The sequence below is a fragment of the Sphaerodactylus townsendi genome, linkage group LG05 (genome assembly GCF_021028975.2).
Source record: "Sphaerodactylus townsendi isolate TG3544 linkage group LG05, MPM_Stown_v2.3, whole genome shotgun sequence".
NCBI classification, from domain to species: Eukaryota; Metazoa; Chordata; class Lepidosauria; order Squamata; family Sphaerodactylidae; genus Sphaerodactylus; species Sphaerodactylus townsendi.
This window is the reverse complement of record NC_059429.1, coordinates 21,434,120-21,459,598: the sequence shown is the minus strand read 5'-3', so window position 1 is coordinate 21,459,598 and position 25,479 is coordinate 21,434,120. Positions and strand designations below refer to the sequence as shown.

Genomic DNA, 25,479 nt, shown 5'->3' with positions numbered 1-25,479 from the left:
GCGCCGGAGACTTCCTGCGGAGTCGGCTAAACCCCTTCATGAATGCCTCATCCATCCAGGTACTCTATAGAAGCCAGCTAGGGACCGGTAATCCCAGACCCTCCGGCTGAAGCGGCTCCCCTTGTCACCAAGACTGTCGCTAACCGAGTCGCCGCATCGCGCAATAATAGCCGACCGGGCCATTCATTTCGGCCAGTTAGATACGAAGACATTCCCATGTTGAGGGTATCCTGCTCCCCAGGGGCTGGTTTCTGGACCATCTTGAGGAAGCGTTAATTATAATATTCCGCCAATCTGGAATAATGCCTCAATTAAACGCCACCATGTTCTATTCCTACCCAGGCTCCACCCGGGAGCCCGGCGGACGCGCCATACGCCAGCAGCTCCGCTCTGCCTTTAGAGCCCCTCCTGCTCCGGGAGCGGCGGTAGCCTCCGAAGCGAGGTTAGTCTCCCTGCTCTTCCCTGAGTGGGGAGTCCCGGACTCAAGCTTCTTACAATCACTAAGACTATTGGCGGCTGGCATTACCCTTCTTGAGGATCCATCAACTCTACATCCACGCTCTAGATGCCTGGCCTCGAGCAGCAGGAATAATCAAGCGACCCTAGACAATCGTGCGCTTCAGTGATTACTTGTTGTTGTTACATCACCAAGGTTGTGAGAGATAATACGCAATATGTGTTGTTTTATTCTCTGATAATTCCCAGTTGATTCACATGAAAGTCGCGTGAGCTGCAAGAAGTTAGCGCTAATGAAAATCTGAAGTATGATGTTTTGCCCATTGGTGGTCAGCCCTCTGCGACTGGCTGCAGGAGGATGGTTGAGTGCTATTATTACCAACTCTACGTGGTTGAATTATTATTGCCGTTATGGGATCTTGTTTAGTTCAATGGAAGTATCTAATATTGCCTGTAGCGATGTAGCCAAAGCCCGCAAATTTCCCTTACCCGCAGCCAAGTTCTAATGTTACGCAAGCGAGCGTTAACTTGACGACCAGACTGGCGGAGGAATAGCGTCCTTTAAATCGCCCTTAACGTTCGGTCCCCTTTCTGCGATGTAAGAAGGAGGGATGTAGTGAAAATGCACCCATTTAACAGCACCGTGGTAGAGCGTTGGGGCTAATGTAGCGGACTATCACGATTGCCGATCGCACCGCCCTTACTCCTCATCCCCATGAGTCCGCGGTCATGAACTGTCTGGCTCCAATCGCAGGACGTGATGCGCCCCCAGGTGAGGATTGAGCTCAGGCAGCTTAAGCTCCTCTCGCACGTGTAAGGTGAGATCAGCCCATCACATGATGATCTCCGACCTCCATACTCAGCTCTCCGGAACTCGAGTCCTCCCTCCACCACCGCTACGATAGGATAACAATAAAAGGTGCCAGGAACCCGGCGTAAAGGGCTTCGCTGGAACCGGACCTCGATTACTCGCTGCTGGCGATCTCCGCAGATGTTATCTCGTCACCGGGCGGCGGCAGACGGTGGTGCTTGCTGCCCAGCCCGACGTAGGGCAATTGAGTCGCGCTTGCCCTGCTGCCTGCAGGGTGGGCAAGGATGGGGTTGGCGGCTTGGCTTGTGGAACCGCAGTGCAAGGGCAAGAAGAGCCGCATCGCGACTCTCGAACCATGAGTTCCCTACCCTGTTCTAGAATCATAGAGTTGGAAGGGCCATACAGGGCTATCTAGTTCAACACACTCACAGGATCAGCCTAAAGCAGGGGTGTCAAATTCACACCCCTCCAGATGTTCATGAACTACAATTCCCATTAGTCCCTCCAAGCACTTTAGGCATTGGCTTCTATGCTGGCAAGGGCTGATGGGAATGGCGGTTCATGAACATCTGGAGATTATTGGAACACCTGTGGCCTAAAAATCGATGAGTGTTTGCCCAGCCACTTTGTTTGAGGCACAACAGTAAAGGGAGAGCTCACTTGCTCCCCACAGGCAGCCAATTCCACTGCTGAACAGCTCTCACTGTAAGGTGCTCTTGCAGCATATTCACGGGCTTTGGGAAGAGCCTGAATTTGATATTACCACCTTTATATTGTATCATATCTTTGCATGCATGCAGCAATCCCACGATATCGGTAGAGAATAAAGGAGACCAAGTCTTTAAACCTGGAACTAACACAGTGCTTGCAAAATATATATGTCTCCTGTGAAGAATCAACTGTTTTAAAGGTAAACAATCTTCCTGAGCTTGTTTCTTAGCACATATGTGAGATGGAAGACCAACTGAAGAAAAAGTATGCACAAGATATTCAAGAACATCTTGTTTGTTGATTTCCTGGATTATGTACAGACATGTCAGATTATGCAATTATTCTAATCTTCGGTGATTCATTTAAAGATCTCTGTGCCATCAATAGATTGGCTGATAGCTCATTCTTGGAATATGCAGCTACCATTTTGGAAAGAGACCTGTTGGTTCAATTCTGGGAATGCATGTGGCAATTCTACAAGTGCTGCAACATTTCCACCATAACATTACCACACACCATTTCTTTAGTGCTGATGTTCTTCTCTGGATGGGTATACTTATTTGATCATTCTTGCACATGTGAGAAAATGCTTGTAATGCTTTTTATGGGCCTTGCCAACTAATGCCACCAAATCCTCTTTTTAATCAGCTAATCATCCTGTATGTTCATAGAAGGCTGCATGCATATTAAGTTGATCACACTTATTTGTTTTCTTATCCCTTTTCACAAAAGGGACTGTGTTTTTTTTCACATTTTGGATGATTCTGTTAATTTTGAACTAAGGGGGTGATTTTCTAATATCATTCATGTCAGACAGTTCGCTGTTTTATATCGAGCCTCCAGGTTCTGTGCATCGTATTTGTTCTTGCACACATTTCTGGGCGAACACATGCTGGGTTTTCTTTGTCAATGCATTGCATACTGCTAGCCAACTTTTGGGACATGCAATCTATATTTTTTAATGCTTATGAATAGTTGAGCTGTTTCATAACGTACAATATACAAAGTCGTAAGTGCAAGTATAGAAAGGAATAATCAGGTCAATAGAGCATTAATGTAAGATCCTGTGTTTTCATTCAGTGTGTTTCAATGTCTTCTTGGGTAGTGATGACAGCTCTACTTGCAAAGCATCTCAGTAGTTTGAGACCTGCAACACACACAAAGCAAAATTATCAGTCATTACCTATTATTATAAAATTAGCTATTAAGAAAGAGGTGCTTCTCTCTCCTCCTTAAGACTTCCATGGTTGGATACTTTTAACAGAAAACTTCATTTCTATAACATATAGTACTATAACATACATTACTATAACATATCATTTAAACTCATGATAAATATTGCCTTGGACATGTGATATGGTGAAATGAATTTTTCTTTAGAGGCTTGAACTGAGCAAAACCTGCACCTGGTGTTTTAAAACGTTTTTGCCCTTGGCTGAGAATGTAGGGGGAGTCTATTCAGTTGCTTTCCAGCCTCACTTCAGATAGAGAGAGAAAAGCCCCTCCAGATATTGGGAAAACCTTGGCGAGCAAGGTGGAATAAGGCCTGCAGGTCACAGCAGGACTGTTCTACCACAATACTACACCTGTAATCTTGTGCATGCATAAGAAATGTGCATCTTGCAACCTGAATTAGTTATTTTTGTTAAAAGAGTTGCCAACTATGGGTTTGGAAATTCTAGGTTATTTATGGGGTGGAACCTGAAGAGGATGGGGTTTGGGGAAGGGCGGGGCCTGTAGGACTGAGCTGTTCCGCCGGGCTTTTGGGGAGGCCAGCTGCTGAGGGTGCACAGGGGTCGCCTGCCTCCTACCCCTTCCCCTTGTTCTCTGTCTTTTAATTACGTTGTCCATTTTAGTGAGGGGCCTTTTAAGTTCCCCAGGAGGGTTAGTTTTAGTTCTTGGATGCTGGTTTTGTATATTGTAATGCTGTAATGCTGTCTTAATGGTTTTAGTAATGTCACAGAGCTTATATTATATTTGTCTTAGTTTTAATTTATGCTCTATTTGTTTATGTTTATTTTGTACACTGCCCTGAGCCCTTTGGGGGAGGGCAGTATATAAATTGAATGAATGAATGAATGAATGAATGAATGAATGAATGAATGAATGAATGAATGAATGAATGAATGAATGAATGAATGACCTTAGAGTCTGCCTTTCAAAGCAGCCATTTTCTCCAGGCGAACTGATCTCTGTCACCCGGAGATAAGGAGATCCCAGGAGATCTGTAATCCCAGGAGATCACTGGCTACCACCTGCAGGTTGGAAATCCTATTGATGAATAAAGCTAAAGAGACTACATTATGCTGTTGGATGGGGAAATGGCCACATTTCCAGTCTCCAGGTCTGATGTGACTTTTTGGTGACTAGCCCAGGTTCTCATCCTGGGGGTTGGGACCCCTTTGGGGGTCGAACGACCCTTTCACAGGGGTCGCCTAAGACTCTCTGAATCAGTGTTCTCCACCTGTAAAATGGATAAATGTTAGGGTTGGGGGTCACCACAACATGAGGAACTGTATTAAAAGGTCGCGGCATTAGGAAGGTTGAGAACCACTGGACTAGCCAGAGGCAATCACCCTTGATGAATGTACTCCCCTGAATTTCTGGATAGAAGCTTTCAACAGTATAAACTCAATGTACTCTGACAGTTTGGTTAGAATAGGATTAGCACATTTTTTATTTTTAGAATACCTGTAGATTTCCCATAGCCTGCACATGGGTAGAAGAGGTATGTCCAGCTTTTGGACTCTATTACCGGTATATTATTTGACAAAATAAGGGTGTGTTGGTGATCAGAAGTTACATTTTTATTTGGGCTGTCATTGCTGTTCTCCAACTTTATTGCATACATACAGCATACTATTAACAGAAGCTGGTGCCAAAATTACTAAATGATGTGTATTCTTCCATGGCCAATGGAAACATTATGCAATAGTAGTATTCAGTCTTTCTTACAGGCTTAATGGAATGCAGCTATCCCAATGCTGTGAAGCATGAGGTACTGAATCGTGAAAACAATCATCCAGGATTCCAGCACAGACTACGGAAGAGCAATTTGTGCTGACACAGCGATCTTGGGCTCTTTATGATTTCCCCTTCCCAGTGCACCACCTCTTGTGAACCCCAAGCCTACAGAATAATTTCCTGCTGCTTGATCTCATCAAGCCATTGGGCAGGCTCTCCTTAAGCATTCTCAAAATTGAAGCCATATTTTTCCACCCTGAAGTCAAAGGAATTCAAGTATGTCCTAAATATTGCCTCAGTTGTATTCTGCTCCACAGGTGCATTAGTTAAACATGGGATCGGAAAGGGGTTTCTACTAGTTGGTGGTGCCAAATTCTTAAATTCCTCAATTTCCGCAATTCCATAGTACATGGCTAAATTCCAAAAATCATTTGTATGTATTTTTGGTATTGCAAAAAAAAAATAGGCAGGGAGAAAAGGATACATCATCAATCTGTGAAATGCTTCAGGCTACCAAGCAGCCATTGGGAATGGATGACCTTCCCAAAATGTTTGGCTAGAACTGAAAACAGCAATGTTATTGTAGGGCTCCTTCTTGGCAAAGGGTGCCAATGTAGACACAATAAGAGGATGCTCAGACTTAGTTTAGCAGCAAAGATACTAGGATATGATGAAATCCAGTAGCGTTTTTTTTCTCCTGCTGAATACAAAGGACTTCGGAAGACAGCTGAGAATCTATGTGAAGTACTTTTGGGAATTTACTACCAAAAGGATTGCCTCTTCATATTACTCTCGACGCTTTAGCTGCATGCAATGCCGTTTTCAAATCCACTTTGCAGCTGGATTTTGCAAAATGAAAAATTCTGTTACTTTGTGCGAAGGCCAAAAAATTACTTTTGTCTGCGAAATAGAAAAATTCTATTTTTATGCGAGAAATGAAAAATTCACTTACCAGGCAATTGCTAAAAGTGGGTTGAGAGATTTGCGATATTCTCGCCTCAACTTCTTTATTCTTCTGTATTGCCGTACCAAAGTGCCTCCTGGGTAGCTTTAAGAAGAGCTAATTTGTATTATCCCTAGGCGTTTCCTTTACCGGCGGCTTCGGGGTGCATTGGCGATATCACATGTACCCTCTGCGGATACCGGCAGGTCCGGTAGAGCCGGGAAGGCGGCACTGTATCTGCCGGGTGCCCGATCATACCTTCCGCAGGCAGCTGCGGCCCGTGGCCAGAGAACCCTTTCGCGGCAGCTCTGGAGTTGCCGGGGGGCGTCCCCAGGCTGTGGCCGTCTTTTGAATGCGTCGATATTCAGAAGGGGGGGGGATGGCTTTAGCTTCGACTGCTGTTTCAGAAACTGCTTTCGGGGCGAGGTTTTGCGGCTGCTGACTTTACGCAGCGGGGGGGGGGGCGAGGGTGGCGTGGCTGCAATGCGAAGCTGCGCTATCGCGAACAGTTCCTAGGGACGGTGTTTTGCCATCCCTAGGGCACTGTAAATGGCCCATGTGGAAAGGGTCAAAGGTTCAGTGGCACAGCTTCAGTGCTGATATTGACATTATTGGCATTCCATTTAAAAGACCAAAGGGAATTCGATGGGTACCTGTTGTTCAATACTCAGAAATGCAAGTAAAAGTAAAACTCCAGCTAAATGGAACACCGGCTAAATTGGAAAAGTGATTTCAAAAGTACCAACCAATTAGCGTACTTTGTTGAAAAGATAAGCAATTATGCATAAACTCAAAATGAAAGTGAACTTAACGTATATGATGGCCGGGTTTCTCGATGGTCAGTCGAAGACAATAAAAGCCTGCTACATTTATTACCCTCGTAATATATGAATAAGTAGTAGTGCAATAGCTCTCTCTGATTCTGGTGGTAATGGTTCTGAGAGCCATAGTTCATCTTCAGTGAAATATCAGACACTGTTATACCCTTCCTAAGTTTGCGGCTCAGATAATTTTGTTCCTGTATGCGAACCGTCCAAGGATTGATGCTATGAAATTTGGTGAGTAGCTGCATGGCTATATTTCCAGTTCTTATAATAATATTGTTTAATGACTGGAGTATGAGATAGAGTTTGTGAAAATTATTTTGTTAGAAGTTAGAAGTACAAGAGGAGTCCGTTCCGACTTCTGTATTGTTAATGAAGTCTTTTCGAAAGCGAGGTGGCCTTTTCTGCTGACTTCTGTGGCAAGCGTAAAACAGGTAGTAACTAGGGTCTTGTCAATCACTGAAGAGAAACAAGAAGAACTCTAAGCCAAGTATTTTAAAAATTCAACACGAGGTACATTGGCAGGAGCTTTGTGTTCTCTAAAGGACTTTATTCTATGTAACCTGTAACAGTTATGTAATGTATAATGGCTTCAAGTGTTGTTAATTCACTTTGTGTTCCTGAGAATTTTGGTTGACTAGAGTAATAATTTTCAATATGTGGCAAGACAATGGGATTTTTGTACGTCACTTCAATGATATTTTTGTGACAAATAGTGAGTTAATGCTACACTTTGAGGTGAAATTTATTAATGTTAATTAGTTTTTTTTTTGCAGTATATAGGTGCTATACTGTGGCACGAACTTCCTGTAGTATCCTGCCAATCCAAGAATAGGCTGCACCTGTTTCTTTTGTGTGTGTCCAGAATACTGTTGTATCTCTTCCTTGGACACCAGCGAACATACTGTGCTCCCCTTCCATTTTGCAATGCAAATACACAACTTCAGTATCTCAACCTAGAATCAGTCCCCACGGCATCTCTCCGGCAGGCATTGCAGAACACTGCACATGCCCAGATTCTACAGGAGTCAGGAACACCTCCAGATCATCCAGGTGGGCTGTGGCAAACAACTGAAACCCATGCAACACACCATTCATCAGTCTCTGAAATATCACTGGAGCATTTCTAAACCATAGTGGCATCGGTGAACTCACCTGTATGTGAAACGTTGATTAATGCTGATATAGGTTGGTCCCCTGCATGCTTAGAGTAAGAGGTGCAAAAACACATCCAGATGTCTGGCGTATTATCTCTCTCCCAGCTGGGGAAAGGGGTGCCCTGTTCTGGAAAAGAGGGAGGAGGAGTTGTATTTATATCCTCCCTTTCTCTCTCTCTGAGGGGCCTCAAAGGGGCCCACAAACTCCTTTCCCTTCCCCCTCACAACAAACGCCCTGTAAAGATAGGTGGGGCTAAAGAGAGTTCAGAAGAACTGTATTAGCCCAAGGTCACCAGTTGGCATGTGTGGGGGGTGTACAGGCTGCCTGAATTCCTTAGATAAGCCTCTCTACAACTCAAGTGACAAGAGCAGGAAATCAAACCGGAGTTACTCCAGATTGAGTACCTGCTCCTTAGCACTATACCACTGCTGTCTCCCTCTTCCTGCTAGCCATAAAATGCTGAACTTCTGTCTATCGGCATAATTCCTGAAATCTCCTGTCTACAAGTGTTTAGGCCTTTGGGAAGCATCTAATACAATGAAGCCTATGAATAATGTGGGTTGCTTCCTGAGATTTTCTGTCCGTGTTCTGGTATAGGCAGAAGATACAGAATAGGTGAAGAAAGTTCTGATCAGAAGAAAACTTCAAACCAAAGTAAAAGGGCTCTATGAAGTAATCTTGGGCGAGATTAAGATAAATTCTTCACCATGGGGATTGCTTTGAGTGTCACAAATAATAAAAGCAATAGAAATTATTTATTTAATTCCTTAATAAATATTGCCCTTTATATGCGTTCTTGGTATCGCGGGACATTTTAACATGCAGGTAAATCGTACTTTGGGTTTAAAAGTATTTTAGCTTTAACAGTAAATGGTGTTAGCAGAAAACACAGTTATACAGAAATGCATCGACTCCATTTTTTCTTTATAGTGGTAGTGTGGTGATGCAAGTAGGTAAGAGCTAAACATTTTCTTTAAAAAACCTTTCATAACCATACCAGTTATGCAAGAGATGGCATTTGAAATTACATTACCAAAATTTAAACATGGTATTAGGAATATGAATGGATAAAGGCTAAGGTTAGAACAATGTCATTGGAAGTTCATTTAAGAGTATTTGCGTAAAAGATTTTGTACCATCAAAATGAACATAATTCCTAGGTTGTTATTTTATGTAAAATCATGTTACATTTTCGCGCCCAAAACTTTTACTCCATATGTAGAACATTTGAGAAACTAGAATAATTTATAAACCGCCCTCCCCCGGAGGGCTCAGAAGAGGATTAGGAAAGAGCTGGCTGAGACCTTGGAGAGCCACTGCCAGTCTGAACAGATAAGACTGACCTAGAAGAGAAGAAGAAGAGTTTGGATGCATACTCCGCCTTTCTCTCCTGGAAGGAGACTCAAGATGGCTAACAAACTACCTTTCCCTTCTTCTCCCCGCAACAGACAGGAATGTAGGAGTGCGGGAACACATCTGGTTCACCAGATAAGCCTCCGCCACTCAGGTGGAGGAGCGGGGAATCAAACCCGGTTCGCCAGATTAGAGTCCACCTGCTCTTGACCAGTTCACCACGCTGTCTCTACAACTTCAGGTATTCATGTGTTCTGTGCCATGCCAAGCTGGCCTTTGGGAAGGCAGGACACAGCACCGTCTGGTGTGGTTGGGGATGTGACTCCAAATGCAGCAAGGTTGAACTGGGATTTCTGAATTGGAATTTCTGAGATTTTTTTGCCCTTACCTGTGGCAAACCTCTTCTTGACAAGCGACATCCGATAACCACTGCCGACCAGCTCCACGTCTGCACCGGAGACCGTGCTGCCCTCGCTGGTAAACTGAGCGGCCACAGGCCTCGGCTTGGTGGGACCGTTCAAGGGCTCCCAGCTGGCCAAAAGGCGGCCGCAACCTGGATGGGGCACGGCAGCAAAACAGCACTTCACAAAGTGTACGGAACGTGCCCAGGCTTCCAACCAAACCAGCAAGCAATGCTCAGATGAGCACTCAACAGCATTTTCATCCCCTCCCTCTGCAAACGGAGGTAAAATATTGCACAGCCGGGATCTCCGTCTCACCTCCAAGACCCTGGGCGCTAGGAACATCCAGCAGCCGCCAAAGCAAGCGTTTCTCTTCCATATTCCTGCAGGGGGAGAGAAAGTGCAGCTTGATCAACAAAAACACAGATCCTGATCTGTATCGTAACAAGGGGGTAGCAAATATAAAAATGGGAGGTACCTTGAGCTCATTAGAACTTCACTGTGGTGCCGTTTATGGGTTTTTATTGTGGTTTTTCATAATGTATGGCTTATATTGTAAGCCCCCCTTGAGTCCTACAAGGGAGTTTTAAATAAATAAATAACTAAACATAAGTGTGTGCCACTCGCTTCCTACTAGCAGATCCTATAGTTTACACTGGTTTTCCCTTATATTTCCCTTTGGGTAAATGAACCTTTGGGCTCAATGAGTCCATCTAGTTCTGTTTGTCATGGTGGTTGGCCTACCCTGTAATGATCAGAGTTAGGTTACTCCTGAATATGGCAAATCCATTTAGCTCTCATGGCTAACAGTTCTCAACAGACTCACCTGCAATTAATTTATATAACTCGGTAAGAATATAAGCAGAACCCTGCTGGATCAGACCATCCTTGCCCCGGGGTGTTGTGGGGTTTCTGGGCTGAATGGCCATGTTCCAGCAGCATTCTCTCCTGACGTTTCGCCTGCATCTGTGGCTGGCATCTTCAGACCCTCTGAAGATGCCAGTCACAGATACAGGCGAAATGTCAGGAGAGAATGCTGCTGGAACATGGCCATACAGCCCGGAAACCCCACAACACCCCAGTAATTCCGGCTGTAAAAGCCTTCGATAATACATCCTTGTCATGTTTTCCACAATGGGTAGCACACAGCTAGTCCAGGGGAAGAGGCATTCCTTCTTCTTTCCCACTAGGAGAGAATGCCTCTTCCAAGACAGTACATGTCCTGCACATGCCTGAATTCCCTATTACATTTTCTGTCCCATCTGTTCTTCATGGATCCCTGGGTGACATACACAGTCCTCACGCATTCTACCCTCACAACAACCCTATGAGTTAGGTTAGGCTGAGAGAGAATGACTGGCCCATGGTTCCCAAGAGATCTTCATGGCAGGCTGGGGATTTGAATCTAGGCTTCCCAGATCCTAGAAAATCCCTCTAACCGCTTCACCACACTGGCTGTAAACACATGCCCTTCTTCAGCACGATCATTTAAATCAAAATGCAAAGTCCTGGAGAGGAGGAGGAGAAGAAGAAGAGTTTGGATTTATATTCCCCCCTTTCTCTCCTGTAAGGAGACCAAAGGGGTTTACAATCTCCTTTCCCTCCCTGCCCGCACAACAAATACCCTGTGAGGTGGGTGGGGCTGAGAGAGCTCCGAAGGACTGTGACTAGCCCAAGGTCACCCAGCTGGCATGTGTTGGAGTGCACAAGCTAATCTGGTTCACCAGTTAAGCCTCCAAGCTCAAGTGGCAGAGCGGGGAAACAAAACCCGGTTCTCCAGATTGGAGTGCACCTGCTCTTAACCACTATACCACGCTAGCTCTCTAAGACTCATGCAATTAGTCATTGCCTGATCAGGATGGAGAAAGAAATCCATGCAGAGGTAAAATAAATCACTTTCTTCACACCCTATGCTGGAATCTCACCAACAGGCCGTCGGCTGCAGCTTGACGTTGGCAACTGGCTCTTCAATGGGCAGCAGGACCTGCACGTTGGTTAGCGCCACCGCCGAGGCGAGGGCAGACGCATTGTAGTTGTAATCCACGCACACCCTCGTGGTATCCGAGGCGCACTCCCAGTTCACCGTCAGCTGCAGGGGAGCCCAAGCCAGGCCCTGCTTGGAATACTGGCATGGAGGGTAGAGAGAACAGAAGGTGGCAGTGCCAACCAAAGAAGGTCATTCATACATGATTCCACAGTACTTATCCCACAAAAAAGTAGCATTCCCCAGGTAGACTGTCTCTGAACACAGAGGTTCCACTGAAGCATGTTGACAGCTCTACCCTCCACAGGAAGCACAGAGGGATCTCGGTCCTTTCCCTTCCTTCCTTCCTTCCTTCCTTCCTTCCTTCCTTCCTTCCTTCCTTCCTTCCTTCCTTCCTTCCTTCCTTCCTTCCTTCCTTCCTTCCTTCCTTCCATCCATCCATCCATCCATCCATCCATCCATCCATCCATCCATCCATCCATCCATCCATCCATCCATCCATCCATCTTCCATCCATCCATCCATCCATCCATCCATCCATCTTCCATCCATCCATCCATCCATCCATCCATCCATCCATCCATCCATCCATCCATCCATCCATCCATCCATCCATCCATCCATCCATCCATCCATCCATCCATCCATCCATCCATCCATCCATCCATCCATCCATCCATCCATCCATCCATCCATCCATCCATCCATCCATCCATCGGATTTTTATACCGCCTTCCCCCAGAGGGCTCAGGGCGGTGTACAAATAAACATATGCAGACAAACATATACAAATCTCGTATTGCACACACCTGGCTGTCAGATCCTTTCCCTCTGCCCATAAGCCCTCACCTCCCCCTCCCCACCGCCCCCGCCCCCAATTCTTCCTCTTCCCATTAAGTTTCCTACCTGGTATCTCAGCAGGGGCACATTGAAGTAGGGGGTGGTTGCCACTTCCTCCGCCTGCTTCTGGAGGTGCGCGGTGAGGGCCCCCATGTTGAGCCAGAAGTCCTTGCTGCTGGGATCACTCTGGGATGAGTCACTTAGGGGTCGGAGGAGAGAAAGAGAGGCAGGAATGAGGCCCATCAACCAGTATCCACCATGTGGGTGATTCTTTACGGTTTGCAAAAACTTTATGGCCGGGCATCTTCCCCCAAAAGTATTCGGTCTCTTTGTCAGGCAGGAGCCTGGCATCAAGCAGAGGAGCACCAGAGGGGATGGGGGATGAATAAACTGGTGGCAAAATACTTTCATTTTCCCTAGGTGACCAAGTAGAGGCACCCAGGGCCAGGCGGCTTTATCTCAGCCTTCTGACCTTGAGTCCATCCTGCATTCCTTTCTTTCACGCCTTCTGTAGTGTGGGATAGAGCTAAGGGATAGGGATAGGGGAGGAGGTTACAGGGTTGATATATTGGGGTTGTTTGAATGTTCTAGCAGAACTAGCTTTTCCCCTCCAGCCCTGCTGTCTGCCAATAAAGACTTCTCAACCTTCACGTTGCAGAGTGTGATTTGAGTCACACATCTGGGGTTTGACATTTTTTAATAGCCAAAAAGATGCAGAATGGGAAAAATATTTTAAGACATCTCCATTGCTGCATCCGCTGATCCCCACTGAAAAGAAGGGCAATCAGGATTCCTCTTTTACCATTTACTACGCAGCAGTGGCGTAGTAAAAGGAGCAGCAGTGGCGTAGTGGTTAAGAGCAGGTATGGTCTAATCTGGAGGAACCGGGTTTGATTCCCCACTCTGCCGCCTGAGCTGTGGAGGCTTATGTGGGGAATTCAGGTTAGCCTACTCCCAACACAGGCCAGCTGGGTGACCTTGGGCTAGTCACAGTTCTTCTGAGCTCTCTCAGTCCCACCCACCTCACAGGGTGTTTGTTGTGAGGAGGGAAGGGAAAGGAGTTTGTAAGCCCCTTTGAGTCTCCTACAGGAGAGAAAGGGGGGATATAAATCCAACTCTTCTTCTTCTCATTCTTTCAGCCTTGAAATTCTCAACTGTTTCAGGAAATAGGTAAAAGGGTCAAGGTAGTCCACTGTGCAAGCACCAGGTCATTACTGACCCGTGGGTTGATGTCACATCATGGACACTGACTAAGCAGACTGTGTTTACGGGATGGTTTGCCATTGCCTTCCCCAGTCATCGATGCTTTACTCCCAGCGAGCTGGGTACTCATTTCATTAATGTTGGAAGGACAAAAGGCTGAGTCAACCTTGAGCCAGCTACCTGGAACTGACTTCCCTCAGGATTGAACTCAGGTCAAGAGCCGAGCCTTGACTGCAGGACTGCAGCTCACCACTCTGCACCACGCAGTTCATTCAGCAAGCGGGCTGTACCCTACTGCTCCTTTTGGTGGTGCCACCTTGCAAAGCAAGCGTCAGACAGAGAGAAAGGGTGCAGCCCATTAGGGGCTCATTTTCACCCAAAGGAACTGAGCCAGTTTTCCGGGCTGCAGTAAAGTCCAATGAATAATCACTTATAAATCTGTCTCTCAGCACATTCTGTAATGGGCAGTGGAGTATACCCATGCCTCAGCTCTCTTCCGATGGCTCATAAAGTGTTTTCTTCCATGGAGTCATTCCCGTATTACCCAATAAAATAAAGGTCAAGTTCTAAAATGCAATCTGGTGGAAGATGTACTCAAAGATGGGAGGAGAGGCGACGGCAAGAACGCTCGTGTTTTTTCCCCCGTCCAATTTTGTTCCTCTCTTGCACGCGCCGACCCTCTGCATCCTCCATTATCAGTTTCACTGGCTCAATACATTCCTCTTAAAATACGCTGTTAACACGATGTGTGCATTGGCAAGTCAGCATTAAACGCTTGAGATATAATGGGTATACAAACACGTTACTGTACAAATTAATCTACACAGCCAACAGAGGAAAGCAGAGAACCGAAAAAGGGCTGACAAAATAGTCTTTTAAAAAAGTAAGAAAAGCTCGATCACCTCAGTTTCTAATTTTGGCAAGAACTGGAAACAGTTCTGGTCAGCTTTGCTCATCTCAGCAAAGTTTCCTGAGGATTTCACCCTGCAAAACCATCTCTATTCTGCATTGGTTAGACCTCACCTGGAATATTGTGTACAGTTCTGGACACCACAATTGAAGATATTGACATGCTGGAACGGGTCCAGAGGAGGGCAACCAAAATGGTAAAAGGTCTGGAATCCATTCCCTAGGAGGACAGACTTAGGGAGCTGGGTACGTTTAGTTTGGTGAAGAGAAGGTTAAGAGGTGACATGATAGCCCTGTTTAGATATCTGAACGGATGTCATGTTGGTGAGGGAGCAAGCTTGTTTTCTGCTGCTCCACAGACTAGGACTTGTAGTAATGGGTTCAAGGTGAAGGAAAAGAGATTCCACCTAAACATTAGGAAAAACCTCCTGACAGTAAGGGCTGTTGGACATTGGAATGCACTACCACGGAGTGTGGTGGAGTCTCCTTCTTTGGAGGTTTTTAAACAGAGGCTGGATGACCATCTGTCAGGAGTGCTTTGATTGTGTATTCCTGCACTGCAGGGGATTGGTCTTGCTGGGGTCTCTTCCAACTCTATGATTCTATGATTGGCACTGCCCATTCTTGTACATTGTCTGTTGTTGAACAGCATCTCTGAGGTCAGACGGACCTCCAGACTTTGAGCATTCTGCAGAACGTGCAGAACAGAACTGTTCCAGAGGATGTTTTTACAAAGGGATTAATACTGTAGTATAATAGAACAACCCAGGAAGTTGCTTTCATAAAGGAACAGGATTGTAAATCTTCTGCAAAGTATACTGTATATATCACTTACTGCACGGCCTTCTACCTTTGTTACCCAGTTTCTTCACTGTGGTACGATATGTCAAGTCTTTGGAAGGGTTGGCTTGTTTCGGTCTTTTTCTAATTCCTTGTCCTATCGCACAGCTGAATGGATGTCTTAATGCCACCTGAGTGAACCATGTTCTCTATTTTGTAATCTGCCTTGAGTCTCAAAGAGAAAGGCGGCCTTGCCTACCAACTCTAAGAGCCAGGGCAAAGTTACACAGTCCACACACAGGTGTGCTTCTTCACAGTGCATGGCTCTCTGCTTACCTGAAGAGGAGATCGGAATTGGGCAGGTACTGTTCGATGGAGGCCGTGTGGAGGATACGGAAACTCAGGACAGGGGGTGCTGAGGCACCAGTGAAGACCCGGACGATCCCCGCCGGGAAGGACATGGTGAGTTCGCCAGTGACCTTGACAAGACAGCTGTGAGGATCACAGAGGTTTGGTTAATACGATGAATGCCCTGCCAGGTCAACTCAAAGATCCATGTAATCCAGCATTCTATTTTCCCAGAGCGACCAATGAGAGGCCCCGAGGCAGCGCCATAAATGGGTAGCCCCCTCCCATGTAACTTGAACATAGCAGGTACTCTGCCTCTGAGCAGGGAGGTTCCATTTTAGCCTCACAGAAGTAGCAACCTCTCTGTGAATCCATCCCAGTGGCTGCAGTTTATCGTCACGTCTCAAAGACCAAATCTCACAAATGAAGCTGTTAAATTAATAGGCTCAGAAATAAGGTGCAACCCCCTCAGAAGCAATCTTTCTCCAGGTCAATGACACACATTCTCCTCTCAGTTGCTTCTGTTCTCTCAGGAGATTCCTTCATCTTGGTCAACCCTGGGATGGAAACGGTAAATGTGGGGGAAGCTGGGGGGGCAGGGGGCGGGATGTGCCTTGAAAGCCAAACTGGGCACCTCTGGAAGAACTGAAGCCACTGTGCTGCTTTGCATATGAGTTACCTGTCTGGGTTGTGACCTTTGAAGTAAGCATGGATATATTCTGTGAAGGCCGTCGCCACGGGTAAGGCATCCTGAGAGCCCAGAACCACAGGAGAAGGACCCCGGGAGATCCCTGCATGCCCAGAAAAAGAAAGCGAGAAACTCAGGAAGACGAAAGACATAAGCAGTACAAAGTTACATCCAGGCAGCATCTTAACAACATAAAGATCAAATTGGAGATATGAAAAAGCAGCTCAATTCAGAAAGTTAAAATAAACTACCGATCTAGGGGCACCTTCAAGACAAAAACAATTTACTGTGGCAAAAATGTTTTGTGAGCCAAAGCCCGCTGCGCGAAGTGCTGTTTTCAGTTGGCAGACATATATATTCCCAAAGCTACAGGGAGTGGTAGCGCACAGAGAGGCCAGAAGGCAAACCTTCCCAAGACACAGGTGTGTTACCTTACTTTGCAGAGCACAGATGAAAACAGGGGCTTGGAACAGTGACCTTGCTACAAGAACACATCGTACCTCTTTACAGGAATATATATCCTATTCAGATCCATCCTGATGGGAATATTTATCCAACACCAGGGAGCTGTCCACACCTATTCCAAACAGATCCCTCCGCTTCTGACCAGATTTTGTTTCCATCTGTATACTGCAGAGGTGTACTGTGCCCAGTGCGCACTCTGCATTCTCTGCCCGCCCCCCTTGGCTCCCTGCCCCCTGCCCCCAACACACACACTTACCTTAGTTCAGCCTGAAAGTGCAGGCTGGAAAAAGTGGCCTGTTCATTTCAGGCTGAAAACGGCCTGGTGGGAACTACACTTCCCAGGAGACCTTGGAGCTCGCAAGGTGTCCTGGGAAGTGTAGTTTCCACCAGGCTGTTTTCAGCCTCAAGTGAACAGGCCGTTTTTTCCAGCCTGCCCTTTCAGGCTGAACTAAGGTAAGTGGATGGGGTGGGGGGTGGGGGATTTTCGGGGGTGGGGCAGGCATTCTCCCGGTGCAATGTGCACCTACCCGCCCCCTGGTAGCTCTGCCTCTGGTATACTGCAGTGCACCATCATGCTGCACATCCGTCTCAAAGAGCTGCCAGGAAGGCAAAACAGAAGAGGAAGAGCCACCTCCTCCACCCCAAATTCCTTGCAAGAAGGGGAGGATAGAAATCTATGACACTCAGGATACATTTTGAATAAACACAGAGGGCCACAGAGATGCTTATGAAGCCATCTACAATTTTTGTACCTATATCAATGAATGGCTATGAAAGTTGGACAGTGAAGAAAACGGACAGGGGAAAAGGTTGATTCCTTTGAAATGTAAGAGGAAATTATTACAGATACCCTGGATCACAAAAAAAGACAAACAGCTGAATTCTAGATCAAATCCAGCCTGAACTCTCTCTCTAGACGCCAAAATAACTACACTGAGGCTACTGTACTTTGGTCACATTACGAGAAGACGAGTCACTGGAAAAGACAATAAAGCTGGGAAAAAAGTTGAAGGCAGCAGGAAAAAAGAAAGACCCAATATGAAATGAACTGACCCAACAAAGACTTTCAGTTTGCAAGAATTGATCCAGGCTGTTAATGATAGGACATTTTGACCCTAATTCACAGGGTCACAATAACTCAGAAGTGACTTGTTAACACTTGAGACATACTCAATTTTTGCAATTCCCCCACACACCAACATAAACATGGGGCCAATTAAATAATAATAATAATAATAATTATTATTATTATTAGTAGTAGTAGTATTATACATATAACAACACAGCACAAGTGTCTGGAATTCATCTCTGAATATCGAGTCCTTCCCAAGGACCTAGGATATTAGAGGTATTTGCGTAGAATATGTGCAGTTCCTAGAAGTGCTGCTTTCTGCAGCATGTGGACTGATGTTCTGTCCAAGTTTAGGCTTTCCAGATGTTTTTCAAGATTTCTTGGGATTCCTCCTAGAGCACCGACTACTAGTGGGATTACTGTTGTTCTTTTTTGCCACAATCGTTCAACTTCAATTTGTAGGTCCTTGTATTTTGTGATCTTTTCCAGCTCTTTGTCCTCTACCCTGCTGTCAACTGGCACAGCAACATCTATGATCCAAACATGTTTCTTCTCTATCACTGTTATGTCTGGGGTGTTGTGTGCCAGGTGTCTGTCTGTCTGTATTCTAAAGTCCCAGAGTATTTTTTGCTTCTTCATTTTCTGTGGACTTCTCTGGCTTGTGCTCGCACTCAGGTCTTGCTACAGTGGCGAGGCCGTACTTTTGCAAAGCAGTTCCAGTTGCACCATTGCTGCTGTAGCCTTATTGTGACGTTCGAGATAGTCAGTTTGGGCTATTTCTCTTACAGCAGCAGATGATGTGCTCCACGGTTTCATCCACACCTCTTTGCAGAGAGACGGCACTTTGGGTCATTGTAGGATCTTTTCGACTGGTGGTCTTTATTGCATTTACATCCGTGTAATGCTTGCTCCTGGGCAGCAAAAATCAGGCCTTCAGTTTCCTTCTTTAGAGTTCCCCTTCTGAGCCACTCCCATGTTTGCTTGCTGTCAACCTTCCCTTCAATGTTCTTAAAGTACTGCCCATGGAGTGGTGGCTTGTTTAGCCACTGCTCCTTTCACAAGATGTTTTAAAACTGTTGGACCTCTATACTCTTCTTTTTTTTGATTCTTTGGCTTTCAGCATCTCTGTAGCCTTGTGGACTTTCTTTTCCAATGCTGGCTCTTGACTTTCTTTGGATGTATTCTTTCAGGCCTCTTTTTCTCTTCCTCTACTGATTGCTTGACCTGGAGCAGTCCTCTTCCTCCTTCCTGACCTTTGCCAGGTAGAGTCTGTCTACATCACTTCTTGGATGCAGTGCTTTCGATTGATGGTCATAATTTTCGCTTGTTTTTTTCTCTGTCCAGGATCAATGTCCAATTCGGCTTAAACTGTCCAGTTAATTATGCCAGCAGTGTAGCTGTGCTACAGGCACCGTTACCAAGTATTAATTATGCCTTTATTGTATTTCCTCCATTTAACTTTTGATTTCAAAATTTTTCTGGACCAGGTTGTCCTTCCTAATTGCCTTTGACTTCTGCATGCTTGATGGTTCTCTGCTTGCAGTATCCCCAAGTATTTGTAGCTTTCATTCACTGGTAAGCTCTTTTATTTCTATGGCATTTGGCATATTCACACCTTCTCGCATGTTGCAAGTTTACCTTTACTGGAGTTCCAAAGTTGCACACTTGTCAAAGTCCAAAATCCATTACAAATGTCAGTGCTAAAGACTCTCACTGTGTTCAGTAGTGACTCAATCTCTGCTTTTGATTTTCCATAGAGCTTCTTTAGGTCAATCCATGTATAGAAGGTGTAGCAAGAATTTTTGGTGAGTTTCTTGCTGTCTGATATCCTTGACCTGTTTTCTTCAGAATTATAGAGAGCGGAATCATAGCAATGATGAAGAGTAGTGGGGACAGGGAGTCTCCTTGGAATATTCCCCTTCGGATGTTGACTTCCCCTATTCCTGCTCCATTGACTCAATTAATTCTGTTTTCCAAGTGTGCATTGCATTCTTGACCAATTTCTTGATGTTTTCACTGACTCTAATTATCTCCAGGCAATGAAGTATCCAACTGTGTGGCAGTGAATCGAGATGCTTTCCTGTAATCAATCCAAGCTACATGCAAGTTGGTTTTCCTTCTTTTGCAATTCTCAAGGATCATTTTATCTTATGAGCAGTTGATCTTTTTTGTTCCCCTCTACTGTTTCGCTTTGTTTCCTTTTTTGTCTCTAGGGGCAGTAATTTTGCTTTCCCTTCCAGGTGGTCTTGTATTGCATCAGCTAATATGCCAGTAAAAGCTTAAAAGGTTGTTGGTAGGCAAGTGATTGTGGTCTGTAATTGCTAGGGATTGCTCCCTTTTCTTGGTCTTTCATTATCAGAAAAGTTTTCCCTGTTGTCATCCATTCTTCTCAAAGAATTTGGCTCCTGTTTGCAGCACTTGATTCAACTGTTGGGCAATTGCTTTCATGCAAGTTGGTCCAGTTTCTTCCAGCCAGAATCCATGTAGTTCATCACTGCCTGGGGCAGTCCAGTTCTTTCACGCCTTTTTTTTGCTCGTTTTCCAACCATTTTAGTTGTTTATTACCAGGTTGTCCATGTTGTTGCTGCTCAGTTCAAAGCCTCCACATCTTTGTGCCCAACTTGCATTTTGGTTGTAGTTCTTTGGAAACTGTCCCAAATGTTTCTCCAGAACTCAATCGCTTTTTGTTCTCTGTGTCTAGCTCCTCCTGTGTTTCGTTTCACATCTCCACTTACATTCTGGTAAGAATCGATTTCTGGTTGGAGTAGAAAAGTTGATTCTGCTTGAATCTGAAGGCAACCTTCTTGCTTCCGAGATCTTGCAATCTTCTTTGAAACTGCCACCAGCTGTTGTTTGACCACCTCTATTGCCTCATTGAGTTTCCTCTTGTCCAGGTGGTACCTCTTAACTAGGTCTGCCTTGATTTTCTTCTATTTTTCAGCTTCTTCTCCTTCATGCTTTTCAGTTTTGCTGGCATCCGGAATCGTAGTTTGCTATTGATTGCTTTCCTTCCCAGTCTGATTTCTCCACTTTGGAGTACCTATTTTCGGCCTTCTTTCTGGGTGATGAATCTTTACCCCTCTCTAGCTTCCTTTTTTAGTAATCACTACTGCAGTGCTGTACATAAGCTGGTTTGTTTCATGCAGTGACATTGTTTGGATTCCAGCAATGACCTTGTTTGCATCCTTCAGTGAATTGAGCAGATCCTTCCTTGTTTGGCCTGTTTGCAGCACAAATATTATTATTATTATTATTATTATTATTATTATTATTATTATTATTATTATTATTATTATTATTATTATTATTATTATTATTTAATTGGCCCCATGTTTATATTGGTGTGTGGGGGAATTGCAAAAATTGAGTATGTCTCAAGTGTCTGTATTATTATTATTATTATTATTATTATTATTATTATTATTATTATTATTATTATTATATTGATACAAAAACAGTTATACACAGCAAACAAGATCAATATGCTGGATTTTGTATTACATCACACGTCGGACACTTCCCAAGCATCTAGGACTGTGTGATGTATCAACGAATAATGCGTGCAGAGCCGAGTAGGGTGGCCTTTTTGCAGCTGACATATGGTGATTTTATTATTATTATTATTACTATTACTATTATTATTACTATTATTATTACTATTATTATTTTTTGGGTTTATAGACCGCCCTCCCCCGGAGGGCTCAGGGCGGTGAACAGCATATAGATAGAGCACAATCAGGTTAAATGCCCCAGGAAGCCCAGAAACACAACACACACATGTACATGCAGGGTCCATACCAAGTCCCGGCTGGGTGGCCATGAAGAAGGCTCGTTCCGTTAGGCTGCCTGAGCTTGGAGGGGCTGACAAGGCCCAGAGGGGCGATGGGCTCAGGGACCGAGGCTGAGGAAAGAGCAAAAGAGATGCAAGAGCTTTGTGGGGGCTTTAGGATACCCACCCCAAAGTGAAAGGGGCACACACAACAAACAAATCTGCACACACGGGCAATGTTCACATTTTTGGCTAAAATGAATGAAACGCCATTTCAAATGGCTGCAAAAAAAGTCTCAGAAAACATAAGAACATAAGAAAGAGCCTGCTGGATCAGGCCAGAGTCCATCTAGTCCAGCACTCTGCTACTCGCAGTGGCCCACCAGGTGCCTTTGGAAGCTCACTTGCAGGATGTGAAAGCATGTCAACCACAATTAAACTACTAGCAGAAGAGTAGGTTTTTATACCCCGCTTTTCTTTACCTTAAGGACTCTCAAAGCAATTTACAAGCACAATCCTTTCCTCTCCTCAGAATAGGCACCTTGGGAGGTAGATGGGGCTGCCTGCCTTGACTCCTGACCGCCTAACCACGCCCTAGCTAACACCTGCCACCAGCACATAGGCAGTCTAACTCATTTTAACTACAATCTTATTGTATATTTTGAAAGATAAATAAACAAATACGTAGTTATATTTACATAAAAAACTATTACCATAGCCCAAGAGGGCCTTACTCGAACTAGATTATCAGAATGTTACCGTATATACTCGTGTATAAGCCGAGGCACCTAATTTTACTACCAAAACCTGGGAAAATTTATTGACTCGCATATAAGCCAAGGGTGGGAAGCCGGGAGGCAAAGGGAGCTCCTTATTTGGGCAGTGACTCCCCCTGATGTCACTGCCCAAATAAGGAGCTCCCTCTGCCTCCCAGCTGAGTTTGAGGAAGCCCAGCCAGCTGGCAGGCAGCTCCTTATTTGGGCAGTGACATCGGGGTTCCCACTTCACCCTCCGAGGAGGGCAGCAACAAGCGGCTTGTGCAGCCGCAGGGAAGTCCTCCCGGGCCACACCTCCAGCCTCGGTGGAGGCCTGAAGAGCCGGCTGGTAAGCAGTGACTCGTGAATAAGCCGAGGGGGCATTTTTCAGCCTTAAAACAGGGCTGAAAAACTCGGCTTATACGCGAGTATATACGGTATATATACTTGACTGGGTTCCAATTCCCAGCTCTACCGTGAAGGTTGCTGTGTAATCTTGGCCAGCTGCATTTTCTCAGCTTAACAGCATTGCTGCAAGGATAAAATGATAACAGAAACCCATGTGTACCACCCCTCCACATCTTGGAGGAAGGGTGGGATTTTAAAAAAAGTAAAATGCATTAATCAATGGACAAGTCTGGATAGTCAAGAGCTGCAATAGTTAAAGGGAAAGGGCCTCGTCCTCTCCCCTAACCCCTGCAAATGCCCCAAACCCTTGTAAATTCCCCCAAACCCCATTAGTTTTGTTTGACTTTCCTTGGATCAGAAGCGTCCACATCTGCTACAAAACCACCGCTTACCGCAGACCTGGGCATTATACGGCCCGCGGGCCACATCCGGCCCGCCGGATGACCCTGACTGGCCCCCTTGCCGTGCTGGGGAGCGAGGTGCCTTTGAAAGCCCCGCAGAAGCCGGTTGCTTTGGCGGCCGGCTTCTGCGGGGCTTTCAAAGGCGCCTCGCCCCCCTGCCTTTTGGCCCAGCCCTCCACAATATTTTCTGTTTCTTATGCGGCCCCATGGAAAAAATAATTGCCCACCCCTGGCTTACCGTGTCACTGCCGGCACATGTAGCCGACACGGCTGAAGGCCTTTTTGCTCGGCATCGCCGGGGTGGAGCCACCATCGTGGCCAAACAGGGTGCGGCAGAGGAAGGAAGAGATGCTACACGTGAAACAAGAGATCACGCTTTAGACCTCAGCACACAAAGAAGCTCAGGCTCGCTTGGAGAATTTGAAAACAGAACAACCAAAACATGAATGACTGATTGACTGTAAGTAGCTGCCATCTATGGAGGAGGCACTCCCGTTTCTCATGAGGGGTGTGTGTGTGTGTGTGTCCCTTCTGAGATAGTGCCTGCTGCCTGTGGATTTTTAAATTCTTGGATTAGGGGGGAAAAAAGGTAAACTCTGCTGTCCAGTCAACAGTCAGCACCTTTTTAATCAATGTAGAAAGATGAGATATACATATTGCAAACAAATGAGGAAAAGTTTGTGCTTATTCCAGGATTTCACTAGCAGCCTGAAAGAAGAAGAAGAGTTTGGATTTATATCCCCCCTTTCTCTCCTGCAGGAGACTCAAAGGGGCTGACAATCTCCTTGCCCTTCCCCCCTCACAACAAACACCCTGGGAGGTGGGTGAGGCTGAGAGAGCTCCAAGAAGCTGTGACTAGCCCAAGGTCACCCAGCTGGCGTGTGTGGGAGTGTACAGGCTGATCTGAATTCCCCAGATAAGCCTCCACAGCTCAGGCGGCAGAGCTGGGAATCAAACCCGGTTCCTCCAGATCAGAGACACAAGCTCTTAACCTCCTACGCCACTGCTGCGCCACTGCGGGAAGGGGATGTGATTGGTGGGGAGGACACTGCTATTTCCCCTGGGGCCATTCTCCTACCCGCCGCCCCCCTTCCCGCACATACAGATCCCTCCTTTATCCATCTTTCCCCCTCCTGTATCTCTCTGAGTCTTCAAACACCAACTTATTTAAAAACAACCCATCTTAATTGTCCTTACTGGGTTCAGACGACACCTCGGGGATACCCGGTGTCCCACTTTCTGAGTCTCGGCTCCGTGGGGCCCACGGAGAGGGGCTGGTGGAGTCACCACTGCTTGGGGGCGCTGGGGAGGAGGAGGAAGAGGAGGCAGAATTGGATGACAGGCAGCTGTCGCGCTCGCAGGCCCGTGGGGGGCAGTCTGAGGCCGGGCTGCGAGGTCTGACCGCCCAGGCCCGCCGGCTGCTCATGCCGCCTTCCAAGGAGAACAGGTCAGGAGAGGACGCTTGCCGGTGGCAGGAGGAATTAGTATGAGTCACTGCAGGCCAGGCAGATATAGAATCTGGCCAGTCGGGCTCCGAGGCGAAGCAGGGGGGATCCTGGGAGGTAGACTGGGGCAGCCAGGGATTGGGCCCATCTTCAACCATCAGGCCACGCCGATTGCCACGAAGACTCAAGGAGCTCTTTGAAGACCGCTTGCTGACGGGGCTCTGGGGAGTGCAAGGCCGTGGACTCCACAGGCGAGAATCCGGGAAAGGCCCAGTGGCTGGGTGCGATGGCGAGTCTAACCCGGAGTCTTCCACATTCTCGAGAGACGAGGAGGAAAAGGGGGATGGGCTAGAAGCCAGAAGGTACGATCGGGGGGCTGCAGGGGAAGACGGATGGAGAGGTGCAGAGTTCAGGACAGAATGACACAGATTCACAAAACTCTTGTGTGAGGATATACGTGTCTTGTAACCAGTGGCGTACCAGGCCTAAATGGCGCCTGGGGGCATGACTAGCTCCCCACGCCCCCCTCCCCATGCCCCACTTATGGGAGCCAGCAGGGAGGCCGGGGCTCATGCTGGGCGGCTCGAATGGGCACCGCAGTGGCAGTCTGGTTTCTGGGCCAGCCTGCCGTCCTGGCACCAGCCTGGGCCGCCCGCCACTGAGGCCCCCCCCCCCCCAGCTTCCCTGCAGGTCAGCTCCTGCCCTCCCCAGAGCAGCTCGGCCCAGCGCTCCCCCACGTGATGAAACTGTGTACACCCGGGGACATGGGATACTGTATGTCCCCATTAGCG

General features: G+C 46.3%; 1 protein-coding gene across 1 annotated transcript in view; it reads right to left on the bottom strand.

Moving 5' to 3' along the window:
* Nucleotides 1–1,421: 1,421 nt before the first annotated feature.
* The window catches only part of FCHO1 (FCH and mu domain containing endocytic adaptor 1), a 50,147-nt gene continuing 26,089 nt past the window's right edge, over nt 1,422–25,479 (bottom strand). Inside the window, exons 17-27 of the mRNA XM_048497807.1 lie at nt 24,441–25,064; nt 23,482–23,594; nt 21,709–21,811; nt 16,365–16,476; nt 15,674–15,829; nt 12,512–12,644; nt 11,547–11,746; nt 9,940–10,004; nt 9,609–9,773; nt 6,036–6,230; nt 1,422–1,534 (exon numbers count right to left, since the gene is read on the bottom strand). Coding sequence (XP_048353764.1) covers nt 1,422–1,534; nt 6,036–6,230; nt 9,609–9,773; nt 9,940–10,004; nt 11,547–11,746; nt 12,512–12,644; nt 15,674–15,829; nt 16,365–16,476; nt 21,709–21,811; nt 23,482–23,594; nt 24,441–25,064 — 1,979 coding nt within the window. The remainder of the gene's footprint in view (nt 1,535–6,035; nt 6,231–9,608; nt 9,774–9,939; nt 10,005–11,546; nt 11,747–12,511; nt 12,645–15,673; nt 15,830–16,364; nt 16,477–21,708; nt 21,812–23,481; nt 23,595–24,440; nt 25,065–25,479) is intronic.